This window comes from Hyalella azteca, unplaced genomic scaffold, assembly GCF_000764305.2.
Source record: "Hyalella azteca isolate HAZT.00-mixed unplaced genomic scaffold, Hazt_2.0.2 contig385, whole genome shotgun sequence".
Taxonomy (NCBI): domain Eukaryota; kingdom Metazoa; phylum Arthropoda; class Malacostraca; order Amphipoda; family Hyalellidae; genus Hyalella; species Hyalella azteca.
The window spans coordinates 88,001-108,283 of record NW_025930738.1 but is presented as its reverse complement, the minus strand read 5'-3'; the positions used below and the strand labels follow the sequence as shown (position 1 = coordinate 108,283).

The following is a 20,283-nucleotide window of genomic DNA, read 5'->3' as shown; positions in this document are numbered from 1 at the left end:
AATTGTTTCGCAGTGATGCTCCGATTGAAGCAATACATTCCCGCTGATGTTGATCAGAACGCCCAGTCTAATAAGCGCCATAACACACGTGTAGGCTGGATTCAGCGGCGAAAATTAGTGTTCCGTCCTCGTAATGCATGGTCTGAAGGCCGCGTGATCATTATTCATTTCCATGAGACGCTTATGGCTTTCTTGATTAGCAAGCTTTCAAAATTGGTACTGGTCATCACGTTTGATTGATTGTCCAGATTGTCATTGCTTCTTACAGTGTTAGGACATTAGGCTGAGGTCTCCCTAGGACTGCTAGCTTACATAGTCAGGAAAGGGGAAATATTTTTAAGAAAGAAAAGAGTTGGTTGTTCTAACAGCGCTATGGAAGCAAAGTCATTTTTTTTCATGAGATTCGCGAATGTAATTTCTTTTCCACCTTTATTTGCAGAATGAATTCGAATAAATAAATTCTTTTAAGTAAAAAAATAAAAATTAGGATATAAGGGAACGAATAATTTCTAACTTCCTCAACAGTTAAATAAATGGTATAAATGAACCTTTTCGCAGGTTCACTTATAACAGATGAGGTCTAATAATATATTATTATTTATTGCAAATATATTCTTTTGATTTAGAATTATTCGATTTTGATTTGATAAATTAGATAAAATTTGATTAATAGAATAATAATTATATTATTGATAATAATTTGATTTTTTATTTTTGGTTTGATTTGATAAACTGTTTAAAATTAATTGAGGCTCAACCGAGAAACTGAAATATAGTACTTCCAAACATTATCTATTATATATTATAAATTATCTATTATTATATATTATATATTATCAAAAAATATACTTTGAGACATTTTTCGCCAAAGCGTGTTGCGACGGGCGTTTGACGCACACTGACGCCAATTGATCTTCAATGCAATAAATAGAATAATATATTCATAAGATTAATGATTAAATTTCAAAAATATATTACAATGGAAAACATGATAATTAATTAGAAAAGATGTAAAAAAATGCTTGTGAATTGCAGGTATCACTGCAGTTGTCAAGTATTTCTTGAAGTACTACGTGTATTTGAGGACAGCGTAAGCCAATTATATACGGTAAGTCATTGTAGTCTGCGAAATTTCCGTTTTAAATTAATTTTGTTATGCAACCAATAACAAAACCTGCTTATGATAAAATCAAAGAGTTATGAAGAAACTTCATACAGTTTATATATATTTAAGTAACAATGCATATCTCACAATATTCCTGCAACTATATAGGCTATGGAAGCAAAAAAATTCGTAGGTTGCTGACAACACAAAAAACTTATATTTGGTTCTCAACACTTGCTTTGAGTTCTGAGCTATATTCAGTCAGGACAATAGAGCAGAGGTAAAGTTCTAAAAGCTTCGTCTGACGAATGGGAGGCTGTTTAATATGGTTTTAATTCGATCTGCATGCGCCTAATTATTTATTCAACATCACAAAATGTGCAGGTAATCATTGGAAAGTGAATTAATTGGCGACTTTGCGCTTTCTTACATACCCAAAGTAAAATAAAGGCATGAAAAGATTAGTAGCTACCTATCAAGTTTAATAAACGAAAAACAAGGTAGGAATGCGTATCTAAAATTTTGTGATATTTATTCTGATTCGACATGTTAATTTATCACTTTAAGGACTTCACAAGTAAGTTAAAGATTAATTTAATGTCGGTATGCCAGAGAAGAGAGAAAAACTCGCACTCTGAAGGTATGCGTGTAAAAGATTTCACGACTCTGGTTCTTAGGTGATATAGCATCAGATAAATCAACTTTTAGCCTGAAATTCCATTTTAATTCATTAAATTCGTTATTTCGATAAAATTCAGCGATGATATGGCGAAAAAGAATGTAGTTACTTCGTGAATAATATTATCCTTCCAATCATCGTAATTATATTGGTTGCCTCCTTTTACAGTTAATGTCGTGAAAGACGCGTAAATTGAGTTCCGGAGAAGACCACGTTAACTTTGACTACCACTTCATCACAACCCAAGTTCGTCGTCATCACGTTCGAAGTTCTACTGTTAAACATCTCGGGCAACTCAAGCCTCTTTATCCCGCACCCTTCCTCGATCCTGTGCAGGATTCTATAAGATGCCTGCTGAACACAACACATCCCGAGGGTCCAGCAACAACTCAACATCAAATTCCGCTGAGACTTCGTCCTCTACCATATGGCCGATGTCAGAGTTGGCTGCTCAAACTCCATTCAGCATTGCTGGTAATTTAAAAGATTTTATTTCGCATCAGAACCGAAACTAACTCTGTGTAACTTTACTTTGTGGTCAGCTCCATCACATTTACCAGGTTCTTCGTACTCTTCAAACATATCTCAAGATGGTGTGCTTCTGGTAATTAATCTAATTTGCTCTATTATTTTGCTTGCATGGGGTGATCTAATGACTTTACTTGACTCATTTGATGCAAATATCATCTGTCATAATTTTACTAAAATTAACCTTGTCATTTAATGCTTTGGTAACTCAAAAGTAGTGGATCACTGGATTCAAAATAGCTTTTGTTTTTTTATTTAACTTGTACGGTTAAAACACCCTGCATTTAAATCTAAATATCTTTAACGTTCAGCGTGCAACAAAATTACAAAATGGTTCACCCACGGAAAATGATTTCCTTTAATGACCCCAAAATTGATGCATTCATTACCGCCATTTTTACTACACCATAATCTCCCATATTTTTATGACGCTTGAGCCATCACAAACCGCTATGATGATGTAAACAGAATGATTCTTTAACGGCGCTATAGCTCGCCACACAGCAAGCGCTCCAGCTCCGGAAAGTCGGATAACACGAGCGACAAAATGTACGATGGCTCCAGTTGGAGTTCGACGGAGCATTATCGATGCCTGCTCCATCGACTTCTTCACCACTGATGCCACAAGCTCACCTGGCATCTGAAGTTGAAACTTCGTTTATAAAACATTGTTTCAAAGAAATCAATCCGTTGATCAAACGTATTTTAAGAGTTATTTCACGCCCAGGGTCATTTAAAAATTGATTTTATAATATGGATTCCTTTTTGATCCTTTCCTAGAATTTCCCATCGTATACACCGATTTAAAAAAAATAATAGAGGTCGATCCTAAGACTGTCTCCTCAATTAGAACATGGAAGTCCTGAATTGGTTATCTTTTGGGATCTATCTCCCATCATTTATCTTTGATATTTGTTCCGGACTTCAATCCCGATACTTGCTTAACAATCTATAGAATTTTTTGACGACATATCACTAATCTGAAATTACCTTTTGGTTCAACAAATGGTTTCGGTCTCATACCTTGCTTTGCACTCTTGGAACGAAATTCAAATGTTCAAAATTACTCAAGTGCCACTATTTGCAAATTTAGAAATGCAAATAAATGTGTGTATCATTTCAGTGTAATCTTAGCTTTCTTTTATGTTCTAAATAACGGTATAGATAAGGCTACTGCGGTAGAATCACAACGAATCAGCGGTAGAATGACAACATTACATAATAAAGTATAAGCAAAGAAAAATTCAGTCTGTAGTACGTGTGTTAGAGGCAACTTCATCAATGATTGAGCATCTCCTGGACATGCTGAGCGAGAAAAAGCTCTCAAGTGTAGAGTCGTCAGGTGTTAATTAAACAGCAGCTGGCAGTGTTTGAAGCTAAAATATTCTATATTAATACTTCATGTGGTATGGAAGCTGATTGAAGCTTGAATCTTAATTGCCAAGCTTAATTGCCATGGTTAACCTTCACTGGTCGAGACTTTTAAACATCGGAACAATTGTGTAATTCAGTAAAACTAGAGACGAAGTGAACATTCTGGTGCGCCATGAAGTTTTTGATGGGAACACAAACAGATTAGTTAGTGATGAATCACTATGACAGAAAAATAAGAAAATAATGTGATGGAACCCCAATATTTAGAGAGAAGTAAATTATAAATTGATATCTTGACGAAATAATAACTGATGTATATCAAGAACTTCAGTTGTGTTTCGGTAAATATTCATGCATCTCACATTCACAGGTGTGGAGAGTCCAAACACAATCCTGAATCGGTTGGATGGCTTTGGATCGCGTCTGAAAATTTGTGGTTGCTTCAGACAAATCATGCAGAAAAACAACCCACTGCCTCCCACCCCCACCAGGAGTGATCGTCTCAAATATGCCTTCACCTGCCCACCTCACGGGATGGTAGGCACCATTTTATTAATCATCATAATATTTATATATTGAATATACAGTCCATCTTATACATACACAAATATATTTTTTGAGTGTATGTGTGCGTGCGGTGTGGGGTTTATTACGCCCGACACACCAAATGTACCGGGGTTATTCCACGTTACTTAGCGTGTCGAGAGATTACCATTGCAAACTGTTTTGAAAGGATTAGACATAAAGTTTATCTCTGATTAATAAATCGGTAGGTATAAATGATGATTGTAGCTTGAAATTAATAATAAAGCTAACGTGTCAGGTGGGAGCTGTGGTGACGCTAGTAGCTCTGTACTTCCTAGCTTGGGGTTCGCTATACTCCATCACTGGCAACTTCGCTCTTCCAGGCGGCACTCTCTTCTCTCTCCTCATTGTCTTCATCTGCTCTACAAACGGCGGAAGATTCACTCAGGTAAAGGATAAGTCGAGAAAACTTCAGTTTGTAGTTCATGGATATTGTGACCTTAAACTTTTTGTGCATAAGGAGGCACCTTCATCAATGAGGTGCATCCTCTGGACAGGCTGAGTGGGATAACACAGAATGAAAATACAATTGTAAACAAGAAAACTCGATAAAGATAATTTTTCACCATTAAGATTTCCGTTTTCATATGTTATTATCAATTGGTTAGCATCGTCTTTTTGCTCATTTTGTATTCGAGTTGTCCCACTCAGTTTAGTAGTTCAAGTAGGTAGTCATTTCTTTTATCAAACTTTAATGGAGAAGCAATGATTTTAATTTATATTTTAACCAGCTGTACGGGTTGCCAGCATTCCCGGGGATGTTGTTTGCGGGCTTTCTACTGGCCAACATCCCAGGCGTCAGGATCATCGGGGACAGCATCGAACCCAACTGGCACCTCGCTGTCAGGTGGAGCTGGGGCTGTCTACTCCTGATTTACATATCTTTCATTTGATTTCTTTTGTTGCTTTGATTGTCAGCTGAAAAGTTCATGATTCATCTTGCTCTAATTGTTAGCTTTACAGTTCATGACTGCTGTTGCCTTGCCACGTTCCAGTTCATGTCTCTTGTCGCCTTGTCACGATTAAATTAAGGATGCACGCTCCAGTTGTCTCCTGCCTTACTTTGTTCTAGTTCTCTTCGTGAAATAATAAATATATAAATAAAATTTGTTCTGTATGTAATTGATTGATTATATGACTTTTTGCAAGCCACATTCCACGATTTTCTAATACATATACAGAGTGAGAACGTTTTCAGAAAATGTAGCTAAATGTCATAAATATATCAGGAACTTTTCGCTGGTGGTGATCTTAACCCGGGCCGGGCTATATTTGGAACCTAAAGTCCTCAAGACGATGTATCTAGCGGTCACCAGACTCGCCTTCGTGCCCTGTCTCGTCGAGACCTTCGTCGTTGCCATCGTCGCGCACTTCCTCCTCGGCTTACCGTGGCTCTGGGGCTTCATGCTCGGGTACCGAACTTAATCTTCTTAAATTTGTAGGAGCGCGAAAAAATAATGTAACAAGAATAATTAATATCATCTGCGGATTGGCTATGTCTTTTATTTCCAATTCAATTATAGTGTATATATTTATAAATAAATTATAATTAATAAAATAAATATTTACATTAATTGATCATTTATATAGATAATTAAGGTATAATAAAAAAGAATTTACAAATCATCGTTCCCTTCGCTCTGGAAGCTATCATTCGTTTACCAATAAGTCATTTCGTCTCTAGCTCATAATCACCAATAAAATATTAATGCAAGAACCATAAACTGCTGATGTAAATGACATTGTACATGATAAATAAGCTGCTGCTTCATATTAGATTCGTTGTGGCGCCGGTGTCGCCGGCTGTGATGGTACCGTGCATGCTGGTGCTGGCGCGCCTGGGCTACGAAAAACGTATTTTGTCCTTCGTCACCGCCACGACCATCGTCGAGGATGTGTTTGCCATCGCGTGCTCCAATATACTACTAGGTGTTATTTTTTCTGGGGGTAAGTGGCCTACATATGGAGTAAGTTACTTTCACGGTGGAGACTTTGAGCTCTATTAAAAACAGGTCTATAATTTGAGTGAATAATTTCATAGTTACTACTCCTCGAGTAACGATTTTTTAGGAACTTCGAAATTAGGTTTACATTATATTATAATAAGGATTTTTGTCAGGTTCGTTATCGAAGCTAATCCTGCATGGACCTCTGGAGGTGTTGATAGCATTGACCTATGGAGTCGTGATGGGTTTCGTCTGTTGGATCCTGCCCAACAAACAACACCCGGGCGGCTCTGTGGTTCAGTACCTCGTGCTGCTCACCGCTGGGCTCGTGGCACTCTTCGGGAGTAGCAGGGTTGGTGCAGCTGAGTCAACATATTGATATTTTTGTTTTTTTATTTGTATTATTTGTCTAGGTTTCTGCATTATTTTTCTCACAAGTTCAGGGAAGAAGAAGGGAGTTACAGGGCCTTAATTCAGTGAATTTTAGGGCCAGAAAATCACGTAAATTTTTTATTTTGAGGATTAAAGTTTGTGTGACGTATTGGGCGTTGCTATATGACCGAGAGTACATTTGTTGATTATGTCTCGGGTTAAACCTTTTTAGGAACCTCATAAGAGTGCAGTTGCAAATAACGCAGTAAAATGTTTCGTATTGTAAAAAAAAATTTAGTAGAGCACAATTATCATTTAGTTAAAAAAATATCAGAATTTCTTTCATTTTCGACTTTTCGATGTTTTCAAAGTTGGAGGTCCCTTCGAACGCCTTCCGAAAATGATTGTGCCAGAAAAAAAACGACCTTAAAGGTAAAGAAGTTTCCAATCTGCATCTATTGAATTTTCTAATCCAATGTCATAAATACCATTTCTCGTAGTAAAACAGATAATTTCGTGAAGTACGCTCTGGTAAAACACACCAACACTAGAAACAGTAAAAAACAAATAAGTATACAAATAGTAAGTAAGTAAGTAATCAGTAAGTAAAAATATGTAAATATTCAGTAAGTAAAAGATAGATTCGAGTCGATACACTCGCTAATCTAGAAGTTACCGATATGGATACAAGCTATCCTGCAGAAGCACCTTCATCAAATCCAGAAAGGCCTTTTACACCCTAATTCTCTGATTTAGGCATTTTTCAATTGAGTTGGCTGTCAAAAGATACACGTGGGCATCAAACCAATTGCAATTTTAAAGTTATAAATAAAAAAATTAAGCAAAATAACATTCTGCACAAGAAGTGATACAAATTTGAAAACAAATATTATTTGAGGCTGTTTAGACCTTTTGCGTGCCAATTTAACCGTTTTCGCTTACCCCCATCTCGCGAAGTTCAGCCAGCACGTAGTTGGTAGCTACGCCTGCTGTTGGTGCCTACACCTGCTTATAGGCCTGTTCTCGTGCGTCTGGTTGCAGACTGACTTTGGTGGCGCTGGAGCGCTGGCGGTGGTTGTCTTGGTGTTTGTAGCAGGTTAAGGGCTGTCTCTTATACACATCTAGATGTGTATAAGAGACAGGGTTAAGGGTACCAAAAGACACGTGCGTCTGGTTGCAGACTGACTTTGGTGGAGCTGGAGCGCTGGCGGTGGTTGTCTTGGTGTTTGTAGCAGGTTAAGGGTACCAACGTCACGTGCATCTCGTTGCAGACTGAATTTGGTGGCGCTGGAGCGCTGGCGGTGGTTGTCTTGGGGTTCGTGGCAGGAGAAGGGTACCGACGGCAAGGCTGGGGTGACGTCATCCCAGTGATGCAGCATTTCAGTTTTACTTGGGACTATTGCCAGCCCATGATCGTTGCCCTCGTCGGCAGCAAAGTACGGGTGAGTGCGTGTAATAATTGTTTCCAGACCCTGCTGGTGTATGAATATGGCACATGATGTTTTTAAACATTGTTATAATTAAACGTACTTTGAATGTGTTTTCCGAAAGTTTTCTGTCTTAAAGCTTTTGAAAGGACAACTTTTTTTGCATATATTTTGTTTAAGATGACGGACCATGTTTTAAATATCATGCATTTTATTCATAAGCAGAAATATTATTTGACCAAAATGAGTTTAGTTTAATGAGATGGAGCAAGGCACCATATGGCTGGGGGTTGCCCTGTTGTGCATCAGCCTGACGTGTCGCGTGGTGACGACCTTCTTCGTGGTGCTCGGCAGCGGCTTTAACATCAGGGAGCGATTCTTCGTCGCCCTCGCCTGGCTAGCCAAGGCCAACGTCCAGGTTCTCCTGTTACAAGATTCTGCGTATATATTAACTAGTAACGAACACCATTATCATAATAAAATTTAGATGCGTTCCAGACTCTGAAGTAGGTGCCGCTTAGGACTCGAGGAATGTGTAAATTAGTCATTCGATGTCCGCTTCAACTCAGGATTTGAAGGGCAGCTTCTCATGCTCTCGGGCGACAATAAAGTCGGAAAGGAGAATATAATCAGAAACAGCTTCCGACTGGATGACCCAGAAAATCCAAATTGATTGTGCGGCTAGTGTAGCGATTATTTGGCCGAAGCTCAGGCGCTCCCCGAATTTCGTTAGGGCAGTTTTCTAAGAGATGTAGATACCAAATCATTAATATTAGCATCAACGAAAAAACATTTTCCCGAACACCAATATTTTGAGAGGAATTTTGGAAACACAATTTTGGAAACACAGAAAACACAATTATGCGTGTATTCATGGGCCGTGGTATGCTTATACATGATTATTTTCCTAGAGTTCATATGATAGTTTATATTTTTTTAAGTTGAGAACAATAATTTTGGGGAAGACTGAAATTTTAAATTTGGGTTCAATTTTAAAAAATTGTATCATCCGCATTGAGTCGGTTCAATATGATTTTTTTTTATTTTTTGATTTTTTGATTTGATCGAGTTGATTTTTTCTTGGCTTCATATCCAAGAAGTTTATTCCATATATGAAATATTACCTATTATTATTGCATTACCATTATTACATTAATTACCAATACATTAATTAATTTTGTAGTTTCAGTCAGCAGGTAGCTATGTGTGTATGCTATTCATTGAGCGTTTCATTGTAAAAACATGTAGGCTGTGAATTCGTTTTTTTTTCATTTATATATGACAACAAAAGATTTGTCTTTTTTTACTAGCCAGTATTGTTGGTCACCCTGAGTGGTTCATTAAACATCATGAAAAGTGGATTGAATTAATTTAACCTCAAGAATTATGTCTTCAAATTGATAAGTCTTTACTGAGTTTTTCTCTCCAGGCAGTGATCAACTCGACAGCTCTGGAGTACGCTGTGAGCATCGGGGCTAACGAGAGCGATGTCTTCCTTGCTAAGCAGGTATATACGCTGACCGGCCACTGTAGCTAGGATACAACAGTATCGTGTAAATTTTTCTTAGTTTTTGAACAAAATTATAGAATGATAATTGCTTTCATGGTAAATGATAATTGCGCGAATTATGCAAAAAACACTATAATTCGCGAACATGATTTAAATAGCAGGCAGTGACCAACTTCGATTGAAATAAAGTGGATCGAATAAATAAATTGGTTTATTGATATGTAAATATTCCCTATAAATACCTTCATTTGCTATTTAATGCTGTGTTAACGCAATTTTTTATATTGGATACCTGTTTCGAAAATTAATACTGCTGTCTTATTAATTTTTTCTGATGATTACAATAAAGTTTCGCGTATTTTAGTATAGTCTCTGTAGCAGACAGATCTTTGCAAGTTATTCTTTATAAGCAAAGGACTGAAGAATCTCCAGACGACAAGTTGTCACTTAATTATACTAGTGAATAAAAATATTACTTACGCTGACTTATAAGAAAATTAAGTTATTAAAAAGCTAATAAGCAGACACCCGTTCTTGTGTCTGTAGGTGCAGACCATCGCGCTGCTGGTTATCCTGATATCGTCTCCCCTCGGCTCCAGCGCGACCATGTGCTCCGCTTCACGGCTCGTGCAGCGCCAAAACTCCTGCAGTGAACCTGCGGCCTCTGAGCCCGTCTGATCAACCGGTGTTCTGCATAGAAGCTACATATCTTGCCTTATTTAATGCTCAATGTTTACTTTTATTCTGGGTTTATTTAATTTTCAATTCGTCATTGGCTAATTCTACATGGCCAAATTTCATTCTTTCGTGGGTCGAATAAGAATTCAGTAGTTCCCTATCTAATGCACATAATTGAAATTCGGAATAACGAAAATTTTCTAAAAATTGATGGTATGCTTTCAGAATTTCAGATACACTATGATTCATATGCTGAACTTACTATCCCATGTGATTTGGTACAACATTCGATGTCATAAATTGAAATAGTTTTTTATTAATGTTAAAGGTTAAGATATAGTTACTTAGAAGTTAAGTTATTCGATACACTGTTAAATGTTATTGTACATTGTCTGAATTACTGTGACTGCTCTTTGTCCTCCTTTGTAGGGGCTATTAAACTCCCCTTTGAATTAGATTCGAGTTTTATTAGCTCTTGACTGCTGAGTGACCGAGTACAACGGTACCGTGGTTTTCGAACGTTATAGAAGTAAACCAGTAAACCAAGTATAGGTATTCGCCGATGAAATTGAGGAAATTTAAGTATGTGAATTTAATGATCTATTTGTAAGTAGACATATCATTACGTTCCGAACGACCATTCCTTATCAGTTCAAGCCCTTTCGTTCGACGTCCGGTGGATGAACGATTCAATCTGCTTTCGTTGGAAAATCATTACGTATAGTGTTTGCATTAGGCCAACTCTTAGACAAGGTATTGCAATAGAAACCTGTGATGGAGTACGTGTATATGAATAAGGCTATAAAGAAAATGGTTTAGAGGATGAAATTCTATGAATATGGCGTCCCTGCGCTCAATATAGTAATCCATCTTCACGTACTCAGCATCCCTCTATACTTGCTTGATGGAAAAAATTTAATCTGAAACATAAAATAAATTCCTGTCTGGTCCGTCCGATGCTGTACGCCGTCCGCCATTTGCATTTGTAGAAATATTATAGCATCCCGAATTGTATCAATTAAAAATTATGACAACAAAATGTCAAGTGCTGGACTAAGGAAAGTATCTCTTAATGTTGTTACATACAATGTATGACATGAGTGAACGCTTTGTATAGAGCATTTAGCAAGAGACTGTACTGAATATACTACGAAGTTGTAATAATGTGTGAGTTTGATGTGCGTGGCCATAGTGAGAGTTTAAACAACATATATCAGTGTAAATATTGTGAATGTAGCCGCAGCATTTACGCATAGCGCGTAGATTTTTTTTGGCAATTGATAAGCTCCTTACTGCTACACCTGACAGTCTTATTCATTTTAGTCGTGACGCTCGCTGTTGTGGATGGCGTGAGACGCAGGACTTGCTAGTTTTTTGATGTAGTTATACTGTTGAATTCCGTTAATTTTCAGACCTATGCAAAATAATTTCAACCACTGTAATCTGAATCTGTAATCAGTATAACATCCGTGATCGTTAATTGCGTTCTTTCATGTTATTAAATTTTGCTCCATCTACAAAGTTTTGATTACGTATGTGAATTACACTCCTGGTCAGTTTAAACTTAAAGACTATCGCTAGAATGGTACGTAACCATCCTAGGCTGCAAGTCGGTGGTTCCAATGAATAATATACTAGTTTCGCAATTATTTGCAAAGTTTTTCTCACTAGTGTCACCCTCTTCAGGCACATATAACGGTGTGCCATTTTAAACATTAAAACTCACAAGTTAGCAATGCTATATGAAGCATGCTTGGCGATATGATACGCCGTCGACGTTTGGGAGATCAAATACGAGTATTACTACCGTAATTAGTGCAGGAAACAATGAAAAGCGATGGCCAACCAATTATTCTGTGCAATACTTGCAAGTCCGGACGCTTCATTGAGCCAATTTAAATAGCGTTTTATCTTGACATATAACTGACACTGCAACTCAAACACGGAATGCGTGCGCCAGTTGGGGTAACTCTTGGAACTGCGGCAATGCCTGTTTGCCAAAAGTAGTCCAGCGGGATGGGTCAAAAGTCAGTGTTGGGAAAAAAATAATTATTTCGGTCTACAAAGGCAGGTATTGTGACTAAAGATTAGATATAATGTTGTTTCAATGTCTGCGCTATCGAAGTTTCTGTAGCCACAACAGAGAAGTAAATGAGAGGACGAGTTATTATGCAAGATTTTAAACGTACTATAGTAGAATAGAAAACGAGAAAAGCACGTTGAACAATAATTATGAAATAAAAAACTGCTTTACAAATATATTATATGCGTGGTTTGCAAGTTACAAGGATAAGGTGCGTTGTAACTTCTCCGAAACCCTTTGCTAGAACTTCTCTGTAAAATAAGAATCGTGAGGCCAGGCTTTCACCGTCCATACTCTTACTAAGAGTCGGGATCAAGCCAGCATAAGTCCATTTGCTCCACACGAGATATCCGTTCTGGTTGAGCTGGGCTTGAGACACCAGCGTTACGGGTGAGACACCAGCGTTACGGGTGAGACACTCGCGTTACGGGTGAGACACTCGCGTTACGGGTGAGACACTCGCGTTACGGGTGAGACACTCGCGTTACGGATGAGACACCCGCGTTACGGGTGAGACACTCGCGTTACGGATGAGACACCCGCGTTACGGATGAGACACTCGCGTTACGGGTGAGGCACTCGCGTTACGGATGAGACACCCGCGTTACGGGTGAGACACCAGCGTTTAGGGTGAGACACTCGCATTAAAGATGTCCCACCCTCGCGCTCCCCACCTCCCACAGCAGTTGTACGTGAGAGGTGAATGCGTTATTGGTTCCCCCAGTAGGCAGTAATTGTGTAGGAGGAGTGGACGCGCTATTGGGGCCCTCAGTCGGCCGCAGTTGTGTGGAAGGAACGGACGTGCTATTGGGGCCCTCAGTCGGCTGCAGTTGTTACATTCAACCATGACTATACTAGCGTTAATATTTTCGATAGTTGTTGATTAGTTCACATTTTCAATAATATTTATTTGGCCGAGATTGGTTGCTCTAAAATTTCTATTATATATTTCATTGTTTAGCCGTATGCAAAATAAATACAATTGAATTCTGCTATAGAGTTCAATGCACGATATTATTTACGTTTGCTGGTTTTTCTCTTTTTCGTGGGTGCACTGTCCAAGAAATTGTCAAAGTCTAATGTCCGCTTTAGAATATTTTATTTCAGTTCTAAAATTTGATTTATCAACCCTGTTCCTCGATACAACTAACAATATTTTGCTCTGGCGTCACATTTACTTGTAAAATAAACATAGAATAAATTTATAGTGACTATAGTTATTCTTATCCACCATATCTAACTTCAATTTAATTTTAATTGTGAATCTATTAGGTTGCATGACTTCATTTTAAAATTAGCTGTGCAATTTTGATTGCGAGTCTGAACCTTTCCCAGCCATGGCTTCCAACATCGGCTCTGCCACACAAGACGTCGTTTCTTTCGTGCTGAATGGCAAGCAGCACACGCGTGAGTGCCTTAAGCTATCTGTATTGTTGATAACTTAAATATTTATTAAATGTAATGAACTAACAAGCTCTGAATCCATCTTTGGCGCACCTTATAGAACCTTAAGCGTATAACTTTCGCTAGGAATAATCTAGGTAATTATTTGCACCCATAAGCATGCGACCAACTGGTAATAAGCATTACAAATTCTATTGTTTCGAAAATATGGGTGATGGAAACGAGTCCTTTTGATAGTAAAGGTGTGGATTATTTTTAGTTTCTGCTTTCTGCCGATGACACAAGCATGATGCATGCCGCACCCGCAAACTCATACTATTCAACGTTATAAATATTTATATTCTGATCGAAATTGTAAAATTATTGCACATGTCTATTCCCGTAACAAAATTTAGAGTAGTACGTGACCCTGCATTAGGGCCGCCTATATATAGGACTCGAGGAGGACGTACATGCATCAATGAAGCCTGATGTGATTATGATGGATCTATGGCAACGTTATTAACTGCTTCAACATGTCGTGCTTGATGATTATCTTGACGATCAGTTGTGCAGTGAAGTTTGCCCTCCAAGCGATAACCCAAATCAATTATGCTGCAATAAATCAGCTGGAAAATTATATCCGAATCTGATAATGAAAAATTACATAGTGCTTTATCCAAATTATTCGTTAATATTCTTCGAAATTATTGTCTATCTCAATATATTTGCCCCACTATTGTAAGTTCATCATCTTTTCCGGTTAATTAGATCTGTATACAAAAAGTTTCAAATTAAAGCATCTACAATGAATTTTCGAGGCAAAAATTAAGAAATTAAGTTATAAACATATTTTTCAATTAATCATTTGCATATTGTGTTATTTTGCATTTCGAAGTGGAAAGTTTAATTGGATATCAGTGCACTATAAAAGATTTGAAAACCTTGATTTCAAGCTCACGATGGCAGTATATCCAAGATATTTTTCGCTAACCTTATTTCCCAAATATTGTGATGAACGATCGATAATTGTTTCTACTTTCGGATGCATATTCTCACTATCAATTGTCTTCGCTATGCTTCACATTGTTTCTGAATTCTCTGACTTTACTGTGCTCTGTTTATTTTTCTTACTTGCTTTTTTCTCATGGATACTTGCTCGAGTTGAAGGTAATTAAGCCGGCGGCAATCACGGCGAGACCCCAAACCGGTTGCATTGTTGCCTTTTCTCGTCATGATTTGTGTTAAATTTTCAGCGATTGCAATTTGCCGGCTTCACACTTGCGATCCAACGTGCTCGCAAAGAATTAAATTCTTATTTGAATTATGTTCTTGCGCTGTTCTGACTTGACACGAGTTAAACTAAATCAAGCTGAAAATATTTACTATAAAAACAAGCAGCCAACAACACAAGCAGCTTCTCCTCCCATAGGTATAAACAAGCCCTATATCTACTGCCATTTTTTGCCCTGCTTATCCATGTCGGGACGACAACCCTGGCCTGGGACGACAACCTTAAATCCAAAAAATATGCGTTTAAAAATTACTTTTAAGGACAACACTTCTATAGAATCCAGTGTCTCCGATGTAACACATGCATAATCAATTTCTAATTTTATTTTCAATATTTAAGCAATTTAATTTTTTATTTCTCTTTAATATTAAAAAATTAAAATTTCGAAATTATTTATTCTGTCAATTGAATCATGCATTTTCTCTGACTTTACGTAAGTGTGCAAAATTTCAGAACAATTGGACTGGTAGAAGTGTGTTAAATATAGATTATAAGATTTGTAGCAGACAAACAAAGAACAAGATGCGAATTTAAATAGAATTGTTGTAATAGTTCCATCAAAATTCACACACATATTATCATAAAAAACTGAGTATCGCGTTAATGCGTCTAGGACGAAGGAGTCTCAAATTGCATGAAACAAACCAAGAAAGGCGACTCACATACGAGCGCCTGCTTAATCAAATGAAGTAAATATTTTTGCATTCAGTCTAAAATTTCAATGAAAACTATTATTGACACACCAACAATAGAAGCGGAATATTAAGTTTAATATTTCTACTTGCTGCAAAAAATATTTTGGAATACGGTAATATTTACACACAATAAAACACGGTACACGGTAACATTGTTGTGAATTAAGCGCACTTCTGCGAAGCTAGCCATTCCTCACCCTCGTAAAAAAGTTTCCCGATCACTTGTGTCGATAACAGGTTACGCCTGGCAAAGAGTGCCCTGAAGGCTTTTTAACCTGTTTAACCCTCAAGCACATGATAAATCTAAGGAACGCGTTGAAATTCATTTTTCGAAAATACATTACGAAATAGAGGAACATGTTGAAATCTAGTCCTCGAAAAACGTAGTAATTGAAAACGTCTATCAAAATTCACTTCACGGTAATATTCGATTATCTCAAAAGTAGAAATTGAATACATCTATCAAAATTCAGCACACAATAACACAGGATTATTTCAGTGGACGCATTGAAATCCAATTCCTCTTACCTCGCGTACAGTGACGACCAGCACAGTGGCGGCGGACACGCTGCTCGTGGACTACCTCCGCTACACGGCACACGTCCCGGGCACGAAGGTGATGTGTCGTGAGGGCGGATGCGGCGTCTGCACGGTCGTGGCCACGGCTTATAGGACGCAAAAATTCTGTCCACAAAATGATATTCAAACTATTATCAACTGATGTGTCTACCGAATTGAAAATGTATGCCAAATTATGCGTTTTTACTTGGTTTCAGTGTCTGCTGATGGTCTACGCCTGCAACGGCTGGGAACTACAGACCATCGAGGCCTTGGGAGGGCGCTTCAAAGGGTGAGGCCATAGCTGTTCTGTTATCCGCCGTCCTTTTACAAGAAAATTTGGTTTATGGATAATTATTCCTTGATTTATTTCATATACATCGGGCCTCTTCAATGGCTTGGATTTTTAAGGCTTCTGCGTTAACATTTCTTTGAAATATTCATCCAAAGTGACTATACCTACCTGCTAAAGTGACCTGCCGGCATTACTTTAGAACCGATGAATGTAAAATGTAAATTATAAACAAGAAGGTTTTTTTTTCGATAATGTAAGGAGAGGTTTTTAAATTTAGACATCATATGTAATGCACTTTTTTCTTTTACTAGGTATTGGATGCATTAATTAACCCTGAACTATGATATTTTATTTGTCAAGGTACCACCCAATACAAAAAGCTCTTGCCGGGTTTTATGGCACCCAATGCGGCTACTGCTCCCCTGGAATGGTCATGACCATGCACGGGTGAGTCATTAATTTAGTGGTATAATTATTGGCATGTATTTATTGAAGAATTAAAATACTCAATAAGCCCTCTTACGAATCACACCCTTTATGCAGGCTGGACATTTACACATCTTGGCTTCATACACTGATGTGCAAGATGGAATATCATCGTGGAATGCCGCAGAGGACGCTATTTAAGGAAGATGTTGATGATAATCAGTAGAAGGCGATTGGTAGCGCCGTTCAAAGTTTAACGAAGATGTTGATGATAATCAGTAACGGGCGATTGGTAGCGCCGCTCTAAGTTTAACAAAGATGTTGATGATAATCAGTAACGGGCGATTGGTAGCGCCGCTCTAAGTTTAACGAAGATGTTGATGATAATCAGTAGAAGGCGATTAGTAGCGCCGCTCAAAGTTTGACCGGAGGCACCATTGCGTGCACGCGCGACCTCATGGACCGTAATAATAATATAATAATATAAGTGGTTTCAGCGTTTATTAGGCCGTAGGCCTGTCGCCGATTCTTAACATCGCAGAACATTCACAGCTTGTTGCGGTCTCGAACGCGCGACTCACTGCTTCAATTTTGCTTTGCTTAACCGCCCGGCCTCCTTGCCGATTCTGACCAGAAACTGGCGCACCCGCGCCTCTCTGCTCCAATCTTGGTACTCAGAACTGTAACCACTGGGCCACCCTGTCCAGTACACCATGTGAGATCTCCGGTGTACATTCTTACGTGACGAATAACTTATTGGGGACGAGATGTTGTCCACCAATAATAGCCGCAATAATTTTGATCGAAAAAGGCGATTAATCATTTGGCGCTTGAATTTCCTAATTAAAGCGAGTTATAAATTAACGAGCCATTAATTAATCGCATTTAGTTATTTTTCGAATACACATCCTTTTCGTCTCCTCAAACTTATCTCCTTTATACCTCAAACTAATACAAAAAAAAAAAAACGCAGCACTGCAACAAATTCTACCAGGAAGCAAATTCTACCGTGAACTAAGAGCTGCCACGTAGCTCATCACAACCTAAATTAGTGCGCAACCATCGCTACTGCGCTGCTAACACTTGTTAATAACAATACCTCGCTGCCACGTAGCCAATACCTCACTACCACGCAGATAATACCTCGCTGCCACGCAACCAATGCCTCGCTGCCACGCAATCTATAACTCACTGCCACGTACGCAACCATAATTCAGTGCCAAGCAACCAATATCTCACTGCCGCACAACCAATACCTCACTGCCGCACAACCAATACCTCACTGACGCACAACCAATACCTCACTGTCACGTACGCAACCATAATTCAGTGCCAAGCAACCAATACCTCACTGCCGCACAACCAATACCTCACTGCCGCATAACCAATACCTCACTGTCACGTACGCAACCATAATTCAGTGCCGCACAACCAATACCTCACTGCCGCACAACCAATACCTCACTGTCACGTACGCAACCATAATTCAGTGCCAAACAACCAATACCCACAGCCACGCACCCCGCACCTCAGTTCCACGCAGCTTATTCACCTACATACTTACGTCCCCTAGCGAGCTGCAGCAGAAGGGCGCCCTGACGGCCCAGCAGGTAGAGGACGCCCTGGACGGGAACATCTGCCGCTGCACGGGTTACCGCCCCATTCTGGACGCCTTCAAGTCCCTGTCCCTTGACGCCACGCCCAAGCAGAAGGCGTTTCTTGCAGACATCGAGGTAGGCGTTTCTTATCAAGATGTAAATTTGTTTGTTATTGTTTAATTTCGTATGAAAATGATGAAGAGCTTTTCTTATCCCGTAGCAATAAGGTAAGCAGAATTTTGTGGTTTTGTTAGATTGGATTTTTTTTGCAATGCAAACTCATGCTAAGGTAAAATGGGTAGGAGTTAGTTTAATTTATGATATTTCTTTCTGACAGGAAGCACACAACAACAGGTGCCCGAGGACGGGTGAACGATGTGCCGGTAAGCTGAGCGACGGCTCGTGTCGAGGTTCGGCTGACGGGGAACGAGACACCTGCGTCGGTAGCACTTCCGACGATGACAGCACTAGCAGTTTTGACGATATCGTAATTTCCTCCGCCGACAGCGGCGACAATTTACCTGACGATGGAAGCAGCCCCAGTATCAGCAGCTCGTTGTCCAACATCATCAGCTACCTGTTCGTGACTGACGCCGCAGCAGACACTGGACCCACAGTCACCACCAGCAAGGGTCGTTGGTTTTATCCGGTCACGGGTGCGGTAAGTTGTCGAAAAAAATTTACCTCTTACTTAGCTAGCTTTCCATTAAAAAATTTTTCATGTACTTTTCTAAAATATTTTGGATCTTAAATCTTACAAGTTCACACTGAAACTCTTTCGTCGTTTTAAGAAAGAATGTTAGCCGTAAAAAGTATTCTTGTTCTAGAGGGTGATGAACGCTCTTCAAACTGCCACAGCCCAAGACAAGTACCTCCTTGTGGCCGGCAACACGGGGTCTGGTGAGCCTACCGCGGGTAGACTAACTTCAATAATTATCTTAACCTTAATATACTTTTAAATTCTTCCATTTTTTATAAAAAGGCTTGGTGCCAGTTTTACGTCTCCTGTTTTGAATGATTGTATTCTTTTGTTCGAGGACATTTCCTATTATGTATCTTTGTGCCATTGTCATGCTTTCTGCCATTGTATACATTGTCATACATCATTGCCCCTATCGTTTATGTTTTTTAATTTATCATACTGTGTATTTTCTTTACCATTGACAGTTTATAGTCGTTTCACACCTGAATTATAGATAAATTGCCAGCACATCTTCTCTATTGACGTCATTTTAGATGATGAAGATGGGTAGATGATGAAGATGAAGAGAAGATGTGTCATTAGCACATCTTCTCTATTGACGTCATTTTTAAACGTCATTTTTTCGCCATTGTCGCCCGTTAACTTAATAGAAACAATTTACCTGGAGCAGGCGTTTATAAGAACGATGGCCCCTACACGATGTTCATTAGCCTGGAGAAGGTGCCGGAGATGCAGCAGACATCGATCAATTCCTGGCCAATCAAATTCGGCGCCCGAGTCACACTCGCCCAATGCATCGACGCCTTCAGGAAGGTGGCTGCAGGGCCTTCCGCCGTGCCTGGCTACGCGCACCTCAACGAAATCGCCGACCACTGGCAGGTCGTGGCCAATCTCGCTGTCAGAAATGTACGTTTTGGTAACTTATTTCTTATCTACGCGAGACAGGCAACTTACATCTAATTCCCTTCAATTTAAATAGCTTATAAATATTTAATTAATTTTCCATTAGTCATAATAAACAACACATTTCATTCTAAATTTGTC

At 38.8% G+C, this 20,283-nt stretch overlaps 2 protein-coding genes across 3 annotated transcripts in view; both read left to right on the top strand.

The window, feature by feature from the left end:
• The first annotated feature begins 972 nt into the window (after positions 1-972).
• Positions 973-10,659, top strand: LOC108673707 (sodium/hydrogen exchanger 9B2). Of its 2 annotated transcripts, none has more exons than XM_018161574.2 (12): positions 973-1,108; positions 1,953-2,258; positions 4,057-4,223; positions 4,510-4,659; positions 5,003-5,118; positions 5,501-5,683; positions 6,049-6,218; positions 6,391-6,569; positions 7,861-8,031; positions 8,270-8,434; positions 9,446-9,523; positions 10,073-10,659. In XM_018161574.2, exons 2-12 carry the CDS (start codon positions 2,132-2,134, stop codon positions 10,202-10,204), a joined length of 1,638 nt encoding a protein of 545 aa, XP_018017063.1. In that variant the 5' UTR covers positions 973-1,108; positions 1,953-2,131; the 3' UTR covers positions 10,205-10,659. The 2 variants fall into 2 exon arrangements, with proteins under 2 accessions (XP_018017063.1, XP_047735494.1); XM_047879538.1 differs by lacking the exon at positions 973-1,108 and adding an exon at positions 1,562-1,605.
• A 6,123-nt stretch (positions 10,660-16,782) lies between these two features.
• LOC108673679 (xanthine dehydrogenase 2) overlaps positions 16,783-20,283 on the top strand; it is a 46,959-nt gene continuing 43,458 nt past the window's right edge. Inside the window, exons 1-5 of the mRNA XM_018161537.2 lie at positions 16,783-16,959; positions 18,512-18,671; positions 18,874-19,197; positions 19,364-19,436; positions 19,910-20,145. Of these exons, the coding sequence (XP_018017026.2) occupies positions 16,853-16,959; positions 18,512-18,671; positions 18,874-19,197; positions 19,364-19,436; positions 19,910-20,145 (900 nt within the window). The 5' untranslated portion in view covers positions 16,783-16,852. The remainder of the gene's footprint in view (positions 16,960-18,511; positions 18,672-18,873; positions 19,198-19,363; positions 19,437-19,909; positions 20,146-20,283) is intronic.